General features: G+C 34.1%; 1 protein-coding gene across 16 annotated transcripts in view; it reads left to right on the top strand.

Annotated features, from left to right (window-relative positions):
• The window catches only part of Foxp2 (forkhead box P2), a 571,690-nt gene that overhangs the window by 503,770 nt on the left and 52,469 nt on the right, over window positions 1-15,451 (top strand). For 13 of the 16 annotated variants that reach the window (XM_074064606.1, XM_074064609.1, XM_074064610.1 and 10 more), the window contains 3 exons: window positions 4,524-4,661; window positions 5,746-5,934; window positions 7,455-7,620. In XM_074064606.1, coding sequence (XP_073920707.1) covers window positions 4,524-4,661; window positions 5,746-5,934; window positions 7,455-7,620 — 493 coding nt within the window. The remainder of the gene's footprint in view (window positions 1-4,523; window positions 4,662-5,745; window positions 5,935-7,454; window positions 7,621-15,451) is intronic. The other 3 variants (XM_074064620.1, XM_074064632.1, XM_074064625.1) reach the window with 2 other exon arrangements.

The following is a 15,451-nucleotide window of genomic DNA, read 5'->3' as shown; positions in this document are numbered from 1 at the left end:
TTTGAAAAGTTGTTATTATTGTAGATATTATACATATAACCAAGGCTTGAATTTGGACCAAGCCTGAAAATTAATTACAGTAGTTTCTTAAGTTTAAGTAAACTACAGATATAAATACAATATAGAAGAAAGAAATGAGCAGAAGAAATTTATCAAGGTAAAATCAGTATTTCCTATCAATAGTTTGTTACAAAGGAAGCAGAGACTGTAACATGAATACCCATTTTGCATTTATTACACAAATAATAAAGAAGTTAATCCTAAGTGTTAACATTTTTTTTTAAATACCAAGGCAGGAAGGTTAGGACTTCCTTTTGTGTGTGAATTTTATGCAAACAATAAAGAGCTCTGTGAACTACTAGTTGGCAGCCTCTGTTAACAAGGTCATAATGTTTGTCACTGTAAATCTTATCTACAGGTTGTGACTGCTTTTTCCAATTCACATTCAGTGAAGAAAGAATGGGACTAACACTATGTTAGAAACCTTTCTAATCACCCACACATAATTGAGATGTTTAATAAGTGACACACTTAATATGCAAACCCAACACTTTCAGAAATGTTCCAGCTGAACTAGATTGTAAGCAGTTTGCTTTTGTCAAATAAAAATTTTTGTTCATTTTTATAATTTCTACAATTACTCCTTAGATTCATTTGAACAGAGGTATAATTACATTGTTTTCTAATAATTTATTGATCCTTTCAGAGAGGTACAGATACAATCTAAATGTAAACACATTTATAATATATATGTATTTGAAAACATAGAGTTATCTCCTACCTATTCTAGGATAATACCCAATTTTAGTTTTATCATTTTGACTTATTTCAAGACAATTCCAGTATTTTTCCTCTCTCATTTCAGAATACATAACTTTGTCTTTGTGTGCAATTGCCCATACTTGGTGCACAGAGCAACAAAGATAGATGAGACCTCTTGATTAGTGTATTACCATTATATCTACCAACATTGCAAGTATGAGAAGAGGAAAAAAAAGAGAGAAAACTCTCTCCATCAAAGTTGGCTTTGTTTTTTCCTTCACCCTTGAAGATGTTGACTATTAAGACTAGAATATTCACTAAAATACCCATTCAAAACCAGCTACTCTTCTTCTTCCTTCACTTGTTGGTGGAGCCACCAGACTTTCATTTTTCTTCTTTCCAGAAAGTATCTTTTCTCTGCCAGCCCCTCTCGCACGTCTAAATATTAGTTCCTCATTAGAATATTTGCATGAATCAAATGATATAGCTAGTTTAACACTGAAGTTGCTAAGTTGTGTGTATTTCAGAAAATTATTCATAGATTTTTTTTTTTTTAGAGTTTGAGGCTGTTTGTGTTTAAATATTGATAGAGAATATAATATAAAAAATTTTATATGTACTCAATCTCAATACATTTTTATCAGTAAATTCTTAGAGCACCTTGTGATAGCAAAAAAGCATAATAGGACAAGGACAGAAATGGTAAAAGAGGAATAAAGTGTGTCACTTAAAAGTGGAGAAGTTCTACATTTTTGAAAACTATTAATTTCCAAACAATACAAGTAGAGCAGCCTACATATAATTGACACTCATTTTCTATTTATTACAATGCAATTTATATCTTTTGTAACCAAAGGTTTTTGTGTGTGAGCTTGTATATGTGAATTTAGACAATAGTATTGGTTTATTTGCAATGTTAGAAATCCCTCAGAAGTGTACCTGAGTTTTCCTAATTGTATACTTGATATAAGATACTTAATATCTTATGGAAGTAGAGAGTTCAACTAGTTGTGTGTTAGTTGCCTTATCTTTCTACATATTTTTATGTCTGTTTTAGATGGCAGTTTTTCATAGAAAGAAGGCCAGAATCTGCTTAAAATTTGAAAAACATCATATACATGTGAGCACCAAATATATATGATTTTAAGGTGACAATGATGTGACAGTTATAACTATTATTCATAAGGTACTCACAAATCATGCTAAGATTTAATAAAAATAATCTGAACTACATAATGAAAAGGCTAATGAACTCTAAAGAATGCAGAAGTGGAAGACTTAGTTAACTTTGCCCATTTATCAAATGAGTCATAATGTCACCAAATGTGTGTATAGGCCAAATGTCACCAAATGTGTGTATAGGCCAAAATCTTTCTGTAATTTGCAGTGTTTTATAGCATATCTCCTATCATAGAACTTTCCCTATAAAATTCATTTGTGTTCACTATACATAAAGTACTTTTACTTGCAGACATAAAGGCAATTTAGTAAAAAGAGATAATTAAGTGAAAACACGACATATACTGAAAAGTGACAAGGGGCTATGATGTGAGAAATGTGCTTCATAGAAGACGTTTATGTATATGTGTATCACTGTATACATATATCTAATCTCCACACCAACCTGTGTATCTGTCTTCTGTCTATCTAGTCTATCTAGATTGTCACCCCTTTTAAAGTTTAACATGTCTGTTTCTATCCTTTCATTTCAGTTTGATACCTTATTACTTGAAGAGACTATAAGGTAAATGATCACTGGAAGAATGAGGCATTTTTGGAGATAGATTTTTTTTTTTCCAAACCCCTTATTCTGATCATCCTATTTGTTTGTCAAAGAACAAGTATCAAGTAAACTTTTTTAGACAACCAAACACTTAAGCAATCCATGGGGTCAGTTTTGGTTGTTATTGTTTTGTTTTGTTTTATTCTGACAGGTTTTTCCTGTGGCCTTGAACTTGCCATCCTCCTGCCTCAGCCTCCCAAGTACTGAGATTACAGATGTATGCCACCATGCCCAGCTAATTTTATAGCACACATTTTTATTATGATAAATAAAATACAATAACATATGTATGTCAATATATTTTTTAAAATCCAAAAATATTTTTGAAAATAACTGAATATTTTCCATCATAATATTTCTTTCTCAAGTTACAAAATCACATCATATTAATCTGTATCAAGGTGTCACTATGGGAAAAAGAAAGGATGGCTTTGTTTTTCAGTGTTTAATATGAAGGGTTTTTTTGTTCTGTTTTGTTTTGAGAAAAGAATTAATTATACTGGATTTCCCTTCTTTTTTAAAATTATGATTTCTTTTTCACAATTAACTTCTCATTTCTTTATAGCATAAATTGCCAAACTAAAAAAGTTTAAACTTCATTAAAATTGACTATTAAAATAAATTGTGAACCATACCTATTAATCTTTTCCTGTTCTCAAAGACATTTTGTCCTACAAATTTGTTTTAAAGCAGTTACTTATATAAATACTTGCTTTTATTTACAGCAAAAGCAATTTTTTAGGAAGGAAAGTGATTTTTTATTATAATTTTTAATTAGAATAGATTCATTTTACGGGGGAGGGATTCATAGTGACAATTCCAATTTGAATCATATTGGACATTATTTACGTTGCCCCTATCATCTCTCCCCCTCAGCCCCCCCCCCCACCCCACTTAAAGCAATTGCAAGAGGTTTTTTAGTTCTGTTTCATAAGTTGACAAGTTGTGTGATTATGTGCTGGTCAGAACAAGCAGTGCCTTCACACAGAGGCTGTAGCAGAACAGAGCAGCTCCCACAGGAGGCTTTCATCTTCACTTTTCTTGCCATCTCCTTCCTATTTCCTGGTATCCTTTCTTTCTCTATGATGTTCTCCCAAGAGTTTTTCTCTATTCTGTATTTTCCTACCTTCTTCTTTCTCTGCCTTCTTCATTTCTTTTCTCTTTGCCTCTTTCTTAGCAACTTCAAAAAAAGGGAAGTAATAGGCAATCTTAAACAAAATGCTTTTTTTTCCCCAATTTAGTAAGTAACTTTTGAGTATACTTTAGATTTATGAACTTTTTTTTATAATTTACTTGTTTGAAATAAGAAAATCAAGCAGAAACTGGAATACTAGGCTTATTATTCTTTCAGAGAACTTTTCTCTGTTGCTGTTTTCGTCTATATTTATATATGTTCAGAAAAACTCCTATGTGAGTTGCTACAAGCTGTCCATATATTAATATAATTGCTATTTATTACTGTTACTATTATCTAATATTGCATATAGCTATAAATTTTTTGAAATGGTGCTTGTGTTATATAATTATATTCTACAATATGCTTTTTACTAGTTTAGACAACAGATATTTATATGTATGTTATTTCCAATTCTTTAGTGGTTATTATTTATTTTTAATCATATCCTTAAAACATTTCAAAAGTCTTTCACTTACAGCAGTGTGATATTGATAAGATGATCAATAATGAAGTATTCAGAACCCTGCCATGAAATTTTTAACTACATTGGGCAAAGCTCAAATTTCTTTGCCTGGTAAATAAGAGGTGTGGAAATATGAAGTTGGAGTAAAATGAAATCTGATGTCTCTGGAAGGCTATTGAATAAAAATATACTACTTTAATATTGTTGTTATTATTTATCTAATATAACATATGTAACACTGTTGGCCATTAGTGCTGAAGAACTTAAGATGATGGATGGCTGTGACACAGACCACTAGACACTTGATTAGGACGACCTTTCCTTTCTCTCTCTGCAAGGTGCCTGTGTCTGTGGCCATGATGACCCCCCAGGTGATCACCCCTCAGCAGATGCAGCAGATCCTCCAGCAGCAGGTCCTGTCTCCTCAGCAGCTCCAAGCCCTCCTCCAGCAGCAGCAGGCCGTCATGCTGCAGCAGGTAATGTGTATTACCTGCTTTGGTGCTGCAGCATGGACTAGAGGTGTGCACTGCTCTTGACGGCACCATGGGCCTATTTGACAGCTTAGACTCCATTTAAAGGCACCACCTGTCAACATGCTAGCACATGGATGTCTCATTTTAGTTACAACACTACACAGAAAATTTAAGTTACTTAGTCTTTTTAAATTTATTAATATCTAGAATAAGAGCAAGGGGATGTGTAATTTGAAAATGGAATAAATTCAAATATTCCATTTTTTCAATATTCAAGTGCTCAGGTGCATTTGCTTTGTATACTTGCAAAGATACTGATCACCCAGCTGTTGCTTTCAGAACTCTAGCACTCCTCTGAATTCACAGAAATGTGAAATTTGAAGTGTTAACATGAAGAGAGTAACTTCTTACATTTACTTTTCCAAAAAAATGCTCATAATTTAGGAAAAGGAAAATCTGCTTACTAGGATATGTTAGGCAGCTAAGCCAAAAATCCACGAAATTTATCTTTGTTCAATAACAAAAATCATGGTACCAATAGGCACCTTGTCAGAGGCTTGAGTGTACATATGTCACTGTATATACTTACCTTCACAGAGAAAATAATGTGCTTTGCTGAATTTTATATAGTTAATTACTTCGCTATCATCTTTGATGACTACTACAGGCTAGTTACTTTTATTTCAGTGTCTGACATTGTTCTGAATGTCTGATCAGCCTGACTTTATGGAGCAAACTTTAAACTCATACAAGTGCTAGAATATAACCTATTTTTATATGCTAGTAGAACTTCATGTGTAATAACATGGTATTAAGTTGACTCTGGTCCTTTAGAACACAGATTTTCTATACTCTTTTGTTTGGGATTTTTTTGGATTCTGGACTGGGAAATTTCAGTGCTGCCTTGGGGGGAAAAAATGTATGTAGAGCTGCCTCTTTGAATCAAATGCATAGTTGTTTTTTTTTTTTTTTTGGTGAGGTGAATCCTAATGGCTACTCTACCATGTGCCAGTCTAGAGGAGTTTAGGAGATTTATGCTACATGAAACTTTTGCCTTTATTTATTAAAGTCAAAATGGTTTATTCAGCAACAACTACAAGAGTTTTACAAGAAACAGCAAGAGCAGTTACATCTTCAGCTTTTGCAGCAGCAGCAGCAGCAGCAGCAACAGCAGCAGCAGCAACAGCAACAGCAGCCACAGCAGCCACAGCAGCCACAGCAGCAGCAGCCACAGCAGCCACAGCAGCAGCCACATCCTGGAAAGCAAGCGAAAGAGGTAGGGTCCAGCTATCCCATCGATACGTAATAGCATGAGGCGGAGAAGGGGCTTTGAAAGGCAAGTGGAGTCTCAGATCTTCCTCTAGCAAGGCTCTTGCTGTCGAATATGCAGTGTTACATTTTTACTGAGCTTAGTAACAGTGACAGTGAAACTCTCATGCTCTCTTTTTTTTGTAGCATGGGACTTGAGAGTCACAATCCTGTGCTGCTCTCTTCTAATGTTCACTGATGAATCACAGTGTACAAAGAGCCAGCTGGGTGGTGCACAAAGTACTGGTTATCTTTTATTCACGGAGAATGGAAGTTGGGGAGCGAACCTTATTTTCCTCAGTGATGCAGCTCAGAGAACATGCATGCAAATTTAGCCCATGATTGGGGTGGGGAGACTAGAGGAGAAACTGGTTGAGCACAGATTTCAAAGTCACAGGCCCCTGATTAATGAACTGCTACTGTAGGTTTGGAGTGGCGAGTAGAAAGTTACAGTTTGATATGCTCATAAATCAAACTGACAAGCTGGCTTCTCAGGCCTAGCTTGCACTTGTCAGCAAACTGCATCAAATATAAACATAATACAAACAAAACATGTTGAAGTAGTTAAATTGATCAGCAGGTATCAGAGCTGTTGTCTTCGTGCTGCCCATTATGCAAACGTACAGGAAACAGTTTTGACCTCCTGAGGCTTTGTTTCTGTTTGGATTTGTGAATAGAATTTCAGACAGCCATCAACTACAGAATAGAAATTGCTCCCTTATTTCTCCGGAGGCTTTGGGCAATCCACATGACTTGCTCCATTATGCAGTCTGTTTTCCAGTGAGTGCATCAGAAGTTTCTCTTCTCCCCAAACTAAAAAGGAAAGGTCTTCCACAGCAGCCTGTCTTCCTCTGAAGTGTGACTGCCTTCTCCTACCCTCCCGAGTCTAAAGAACTTGGGTTTGTGTTGTAATGCCTCACAAAATTGGAAAGTTGTACTTTTCTTTATAATAAGGGCACATTTTTTTTTTTTGCCTTGCACACAATTCTGCCTTTAATATATTCCAACAAGAGAGGAGAGGAGGAAAGAGAGCTAACAGGCTTGTCCTGTGAGGGCTCCATTCCAGTTTACTAATAGATCACCAGAGACCACATGCATGGACCTCTGTGGTTCAGACTTATTCGGTTGGAAACTAAACAAGGGTATTGTGGAAGCTGACCATTCTGTAAAGCGTTACTCCTTTTGTCTATAGAAGTTTATTATTATCTGCAATAAACTGATTATTAAAAGTCTAAAACTTTGTTACATGCTGTCTCTTGACCTTGTTCTGTACCCTCAATGCAAGTTCCTTGGTTCTCTGCTGCTGTTTAATATTTAAGAGAAAAGCAACAGAAAATCTAGAACCTGATCACATTCTGCCCCTGAGCTTTGACCACAGGCTGGCCAAGAACACAGCAGGGATGACAGGAGGGTGCTTTTCTCTGCATGAGAGCAGTGTGCATGGCCCCTGTTCTCTGCCGTTTACTGGGTTGGGTTTTCTGACACCAGCAGCAGCAGCAGCAGCAGTTGGCAGCCCAGCAGCTTGTCTTCCAGCAGCAGCTTCTCCAGATGCAGCAACTGCAGCAGCAGCAACACCTGCTCAGCCTCCAGCGTCAGGGACTCATCTCCATCCCTCCTGGCCAGGCGACACTTCCTGTCCAATCGTTGCCTCAAGGTACAGACAAAACGTTGTGTACTCTTCCTTTCTGTCCTGAAGTTTCTACCATTTCATGGCCTGTCTGTCTTAGACCTTGACTTTGGCCTTCAAGTCATTTTTAAAACATGACTGTTAACATGGTCTCATGTCCCCTTTTCTTTCTTTTTTTAAATTGTGGTGTTGGTGGGGGTACATGACCTGTTTTCTTGAAGCTAAGAAGTTTTATCCACACACTCCTTTCAAGTGTTTTGTTAGATGTCAAATGTATATTTATTAGTTATGGACAGTAAAATTCAAGCACTACAGGAGGATATGCAAGGAACGGGGTTCTGGGAAGAATAACAGCTTTTCATTTCACATAAGTGAGCTGATAATGAATTTTGGCGAATGGCTAATAAGATAATAAAAGTTTCCATGTATAAAAGAGAAGCTTTCTGTTGCCATAGAACAAATTTTCTAAGTCATGCTTTATGGAACCCCATTCTGTTCTACGGATCCTATTTTCTATAAGATAATATTGTGTATATATTTATTATGAATTATACTTTTAAAGAAACTGTCAGTTGTACTCTTATTTGGTTACTCTAAAGTAATTGTATGCATGCATAATCTTAACTTTTGGGAAAGAATTTTAAGTAAAATTTTAAAAAGGTAAGCAAATGACTATGTTTTAAAATTCTCAATTCAGGTAAAAAGTCATGTATCATTAAACGTCATAAAAGATATTCTAATTTGGATTTTGCTGGAACCAAGTTCATTAATCTGAGTGAAATTTAATTCAAGTCAATTATGTCTGTCATAGGGGAGTTTACATTGTAGTAGTATTTGTTGAAAATTGTACTGTCTTTCTAGAACATACTCAACATACTGAACTGAAAAGCAAGAACAATTAAATATACAAAAACTAAAGTTAAGCAAAAATAAAAGCCAGTATTTGAAATGCATCTGATCATTGGTGACATGAAGTTAAGAATATTGTGATGCACATTTTTCTGTTTTTCCTTATCAAATTACTGTCTTTGTGGCTTATTTGCCACAAATTTCCCTCACTTGACTTTAGGTCTTCAAGTTCACCTGACTAAAGCACTCCCAGGAAATCAGAAAGGAAAAAGTTTACATAGTGAGAGAAAAATATGGCAGCAAACCCACTTTTCTGAGTTATTCCAAAGAGAACTGGAATGAGCCACAATGTCATCAGAAATGAATGCTCTATTCATATGTTATTGTTCACTGGAAAAATAAATACAAGACGAGGACAAATGAAGCAATAAGATTAAAAAAACAAAGCGTGTATAAATTAATTCAGTGCAACATGGATTTCTTTGAAACTAAACTGAAACAAGTTTATCTCATTGATTTTTTTGTCACTAAAATTTAAATAAAATCTGTATTTAGGATCTAATTATATGAGAATCTCAATGGGAAAATATGGTTTACCACAATCTTATTTTAGTTAAACCATTCAAACATCTCAAGAAGTTTAAATTTTGGTCCTAGAAGCATGATGTAACTTATTTAAAATATATTTATTGAAATGCAGTCTTTGAAAACAAGCAGAAAACCTATCAAATAGTAAAATTTATTATGATATAGCTATGCTAACAGCTTTCAAATGAAAATTTCTCTTACCTCTGATGCTTTCTGTGGCTAGAATTATCTTTTTTTCCTGTTTTTACTCTCCATAGGACATAGGACAGATAAAGTGCACCGAATAGAGAACATATAGGAAGAGAAAGTGTATTTGAAAGTAAATTTGGTTTGAAAAGAAAATTTATACTTTTTTGAAAAGGGGACTGAGTCTTACCATATAGTCCAGGCTGACCTCAAACTCACAATTCTACCTCAGCCTCTCAAGTGCTGGGATTACAAGTGTGTGACAACATACCTGGAAGAAAATTTGTACTTTAAATAAAAAAGACTAAATCATGTTTCCATTAAAAGATGAAGAAATCCGTTCAAATAATGTAAGGTGGAAACTTTAGTTGGGGACCAGAGGCATAGGTCAAGTGACAGAGTGCTTGCCTACAGGTCCTCAGTATAATCCCCAGGACAAAAGCAAACAAAAACTTGTTTGGTTCATTGACCAAAGTTCTTATTGCTGCCATGTAACTGACACAAACTGGAGTCATCATATTTTTCAGCATTTAGGTGATTAAATGTGAAAAATATCATCAGAACACCCTTCAGTCAAACACAGGCAGAGCATGTCAGATACATCAACCAGCTACAATAAAAGGACATATTCCACCTTCAATATCTGACAGTTCTGCGTTCATGGAGTGCATGTCTATGGATTCAACCAACTACTAATTTAAGATATTTGAAAAAATAAAAAGTATCTGCATTGAATACATATAGACATTTTTTGCCTTGTCATTATTCCTTATATAGCATAACATATTTATATGGCATTTAGACTGCATTAAATATTATAAGTAATATACAGATGATTTATGTAGGATATGTTCAAATGCACCATCATTTTATATCATGGATTCCAGCATTGCGGATACTACCCACAGATCCTGCTAAAGCTGTTCCCCCACAGATGCTGAGGGACCTATAATAATCTAGAACTGTGCTGGAATCCCAAAATCAGAGTGGGAAAAGTGAAAAAGCAATTGTTGGGTAATGAAAGCCCTGAATCCATTCTGTCTTAGTTACTTACTTACTGGTTATTTCAGGTAAACATATTTTGAATACTTGTTTCTCAGTTCACTATGCACCAGGATTTTTGGTTGGTTGGTTGACCATGAAAAATAGTCATATGAAAACCAAGTGGGATTATTGTATAGTGATGGATGATGTTTTCATTGTCTTTAAAAATATGCCATATTTTATTTATCCCTATGAGGTAGCATAACTGCTTTAGGCTACTTTAAAGTTACAACTTCTTAAACTGCATAAAAAGGTATATAAATATCAGAAATAAAATTATAGACTTCTGATAAGATTTTATCAAACATTTTCTCTAAAGTGTGTAATGCCTCTTATCATTTTAACATAGGTTATTTTAAACAGTAAACATTTTAAGTCACTATGAATATTCTTATAATAAAAGGTTTTAATGTAAAATAGGCAATTATTATGATGTTTAAGTATATGTATAGTTTTATATAAATATGGTAAGTATACAGAAGTCAAATAAAAAATGATGGACTTAAGAGTCAATCTCAAATAACTTGCTGATCATAAAGCTATTTAATTTATAGCTAGCATCATTCATAATCAGTGAGTAATTTAATTTAGTGGCATATTTTAATTACCTGGTACCATGGTCTATTGGTTATTAAATGGAAATTGTTCAGGCTCTTTAAAAATTCATGTGTCTTTAACAGCAGATAAAAGTTTATCTTAATATATTCACAGGTTAACTATAACTAATTATTCCCTCTTATCCAATGTTTTGTTTTCCTTAGTTATAGTTACCTTCAAATAACTGTGGTCCAAAATATTAAGTAAAAAATTACAGAAATAAGCAATTCATGAGTTTTAACTGCTCATTATTTTGAGCAGCAAGATGAAATCTCACACTATCCTCTTCCACCTCGCCTGGGATGTGAATCATTCCTTTGTTCAGCATGTCCACACTGTATATGCTACATACCCATGAGTTACTTAAGCCTCCTATTGGATCAATTGTTGTGGTATGGAAGTGCTTGTTGTCCTGTATTCCTTCTTTTATTTAATAGTGGCCCAAAGCAGGAGAATAGTGATGCTGACAATTCAGATATGTGAAAGAGAAGCTGTAAGGTTTCTCCTGTGAGTGAAAAGGTGAAAGTTCTTGACTTAATAAAGGTAGAAAAATGTCATATGGTGAGGTTGCTAACATTTTACTGTAAGAACAAATTTGCTGTGAAATTGTGAAGAAATAAATCTGCACTACTTTTGCTGTCACACCTAAAACTGCAAAAATTATGGCCAGAGTCCAATAATAAGTGCTCAGTTAAGATGGAAAAGGCACTAAATTATAGTCTGTACTATCTGTAGTTATAGACATCCAGTGGGGATCTTGGAACATGTAACTACTGAAATATATGTGTTGAAATTTTTATTTCATTTCAACATGATACATATTGCTGAATTAGTAATTTATTGAAAATATAATATTTTCATTATCAATCTGAAAGACAAATAAAAAATGTTAAATTTTAGTCAGTGTTATTTTGAATTAACACCTTTAGAACTAGACAAGCTGGAAATCAAGGAGCTGTTGAATAATACAGAAAATCAAAATTTTTAAAAATGTAATAATACCCTTTATGTTGAGTTGGGAATGTGCTGAAGATAGTCTTTGGACTCATTATTTAGTCAGAATCAGCTATTTGACTTTGACTTCATTCTCTGCTTTTAGAAGTCTAAGTAGCCAACTGCCTACTTCACTGCTCCTGACATCCTGATCTTTTTCTGAACCAGTGATCCTGGGCTTGCATAGATCACCATGTGTGTAACCATGGTAATAGCACAAGCAATGTGATCAACACGCAGACTTATTATTCAAATACCAGAAAGTTTTCCAGTTGTAACTTGGAGGAAAATCTCCTTTGGGGCTTAATATACTAAAACTCCATCAGTTAGTTGAAATTTAAATATACTTTTTTTATTACAAGAATAAAACTTTGCAAAAGTTGCCTTGAATGCTGGTAATTTTATGTATAGGAACTAATTTGTAAATAATTAAATGCATAGAGAAATATCGAGTGTATAGAGTTAATTTTTGAGAAAATGTAAATAAGTTTGAACGTAAATTATATCATAGTTCTAATCATTATAGACTTGGTTAGTGAACTGGAATGAATGGATTTTTTTTATTTTTGATGTTACACTCCCAACCTAAAATGAATTTAATTCCATTTAGCTCATAAGTCTTTTCTTAAAAGTTCTGTTTTGCAGTTTTTTTGTATCTTGACTAAAAGACTCAAAAGCAGAATGCCATCCTGCCATATTAAAATATCATATGATAAAGACATAAAAATAGTGTTTCATATTAGAATTTCAAACTTAAAATGCAGACTATAAAAGCTCTATTAGTAAAATCACAGCACAAATTTTAAAAACAAATATTAGAAGTTCTTTCTCTGGTGGAGAAATTCGTCTTTGGTCTCAAATTTTAACCAAACACCTATTTTTCCTACTCATAATTTGACATTTGGACAAAATGTACACTCAGTATGCCTCTCCTGAGGCAACGTTAGAGACAGACATTGTCCTGTAGGTGATATCAGTCCTCTAGGCAAATATAAGTCAATGACACATAAGACTTAGCAGAGATAAATTCACACATTGATGTCTGAAGGATACTCAAGAAATTGGGTCTTTCTTCTGGAAAGGATTGGAAGCCAGAGTCAGGGCTGTTAGGAAAATTTATAATGTGTTTTCTTCTCTGGGATACAATTATTGTCAGCATGTGTGTACAGGAAAAGTGTGTAAAAGTTAAGATAGAAAGTGGAAAGTACACGAAAATATCTCAATTCAAATTGCTGAGTATCAACTTAACAATACATACGTGATACAAATTACTTCACCTCAACTGATTTTAATACTTTCACTTGTAGTAAACCTAGCAAATAAGTAGAGTGCCATTAAACAAGATTTAGTTAATTAGAAATTCATGATAGACTTACTTTGCATCAAAATGTATAAAAATTATTTAACATTAGAAACACTAGAAAAAGAAAGGACATTGTAAGAATCTTTTATTTTCGAATCCAAAAAAGTCATTAGTATGATCTTTTTAAGTTAAATCATTGAAATATTTAAAGATTCTGTGCACCAAAGATGCTAAATATAGATATGAATTATCAGATGTAATTAATTCCTGGCACAGTTTGTGGCACCTTAGAGTTAGTTACTCCACAAACTCTGAATGACAGATTAAATAAGATTATTAAATTGCTTTCTCTGTGGTATTATATGCAGTTTGATTAAGGATGCATCCTATTTTCAACTCAACTTCTAATGTTTAGTTGTAGTATTGGCTGTGAATGAGCACAAGGCCAAGCCGTCATTCAAAAGAATCATAGAGCTTCTCAATTTTTTGTGGTCACAGAATTTGAAAATTACATATTTACAAAGCTATTTTGGAACTAGTATTATATATATCCCTGAAATGAGTTATTGAGAAAAGCTGAGTAATCTTCACTTAAGATAAAGGTTGACTATCCTTCTTTAATGTTCCAATCCACTGCTTTCCAGAGTATGTTTACCAGGACACAAGCACGGTGGCCAAGTTGAAAAATCTCTTCCACGTGATATTCACTGTACTTTCACTCACTGCAGACACTATTAAAGGTGCTTGGAAATGCCTCAGTGAAGGAAACAAAGACCCCTGTCATTATAGAGCATACATTTAGTGTAGAAGACAGACAATAAATAAATAAGCTATAAAGAGATAAGTGCCAGGAAAGAAATAAAGGGAAAGATGGGGAAAAAGAAAGCAACTGCAGGAAATGGGAGAAGTTGAACTTTTAGATGGGCATCCAGGGAAGAAGTCCTGACACAGGTCTGTGTAATGTCCTGAAAATGTGAGAGAGCTCTGCCTTGTATGAGCTCTACAGCATGTCACTTAAGTGTTCTCTGACTTATTGTCTGCATGTGTAAAATGGGGATAATCTAATTCCCTAAACCATTAGTTTTGGTGATGATAATTTTAAAAAACAGTAAAAAATGCTTTGGGATACTACATATAAGAGATCATGTGGAAGCACTTAGGCAGCATCTGGTTCAGAAGGAGCAGTGTGCACATGCTACAGGATCTGTTAAGTAAGACACAGATGATGAGGTCTGCAAGAAAAGGTGGCAGGGGCCGGAGGGCAATAGAAACAGAAGCTTAGTTTTGAAGATGTTAGGATTGTGTAACCTGGTAAGTTTACACAGGAATGTCAAAGAAGAAGCTTTTAGTTTGAAGGAGGGGAATGGGCTATAGATCATTTGGTGAATCCTAAGCCTATACCTACTATTGAAAACTGATAGAAATTAGAGTGATTATAAAATAAGTCTGTGGGTTTCCCTTGAATATTTTTGAAACACTTTAAATTTTTTTTTAAAAGGCAAGTTTATTTTGTCACTAGACATTTCAGAAATTTTTTGTATGACTCATGAGTCTCCAACCTCTTACCTTAACAGTATTTAAAGGGTTACAGCTCCATAGAACTTTATATTGCTGCCTGAAAAACAACCTAAATTAGTTCTCACAAACTCTCAAGACTTCCAAACTCATAAAACCTTCAAAATTGTACAAAATTGATTGGCTTGCTGTTTCATATTCATAAATAGTTTTATGCCCATAAAGAAGAGTTATGTTAAATGTAAAAACTTTACTCTAAGAACAAGGCAGTAGTTTTCTTTTTAAAATTTCCCTCCCCATGTCTGTGCATTGGAACCACCTGTGGAGCTTCAAGAATGACTAATTCCCCTCTCCTACCTCCAGAATTGTGATTCATCCATTTGTGCTGTGGTCAGGGCATTTGAGGCTTTAAAACACTCTGAGGTGACTGTAATGTGCAGACATTCTAGGTACCTCTGATATACTAAAAGCTTTTTTTTCTTCTTTCATTCTTTGCTACTTATCTGTAGCAGTTAGAAACCATTTCTCATACTGTTCACTAAGAAACACTACTTGGATGGTGAACAGGTTATTTGTTCAATCAAATGTCTGCTAAGGACCTAGCATTTGTTACCTTATCATTGAATGATGATATCACTAATTTTCAGTACAAATGAATAGTACCTTGGAAATCTTTCAGAAGGCAAGTGGATAATTATATTAACAAAATTATTAACAGAACCTATACACTAAATTATTTATAAAACCATTAACCAGCAAAGTCTCTAAAAATGTTGTCATTAA

Source organism: Castor canadensis, chromosome 2 (genome assembly GCF_047511655.1).
Source record: "Castor canadensis chromosome 2, mCasCan1.hap1v2, whole genome shotgun sequence".
NCBI classification, from domain to species: Eukaryota; Metazoa; Chordata; class Mammalia; order Rodentia; family Castoridae; genus Castor; species Castor canadensis.
Note: the sequence above shows the minus strand (reverse complement) of the source record. Positions and strands in the feature narration are given on the sequence as shown.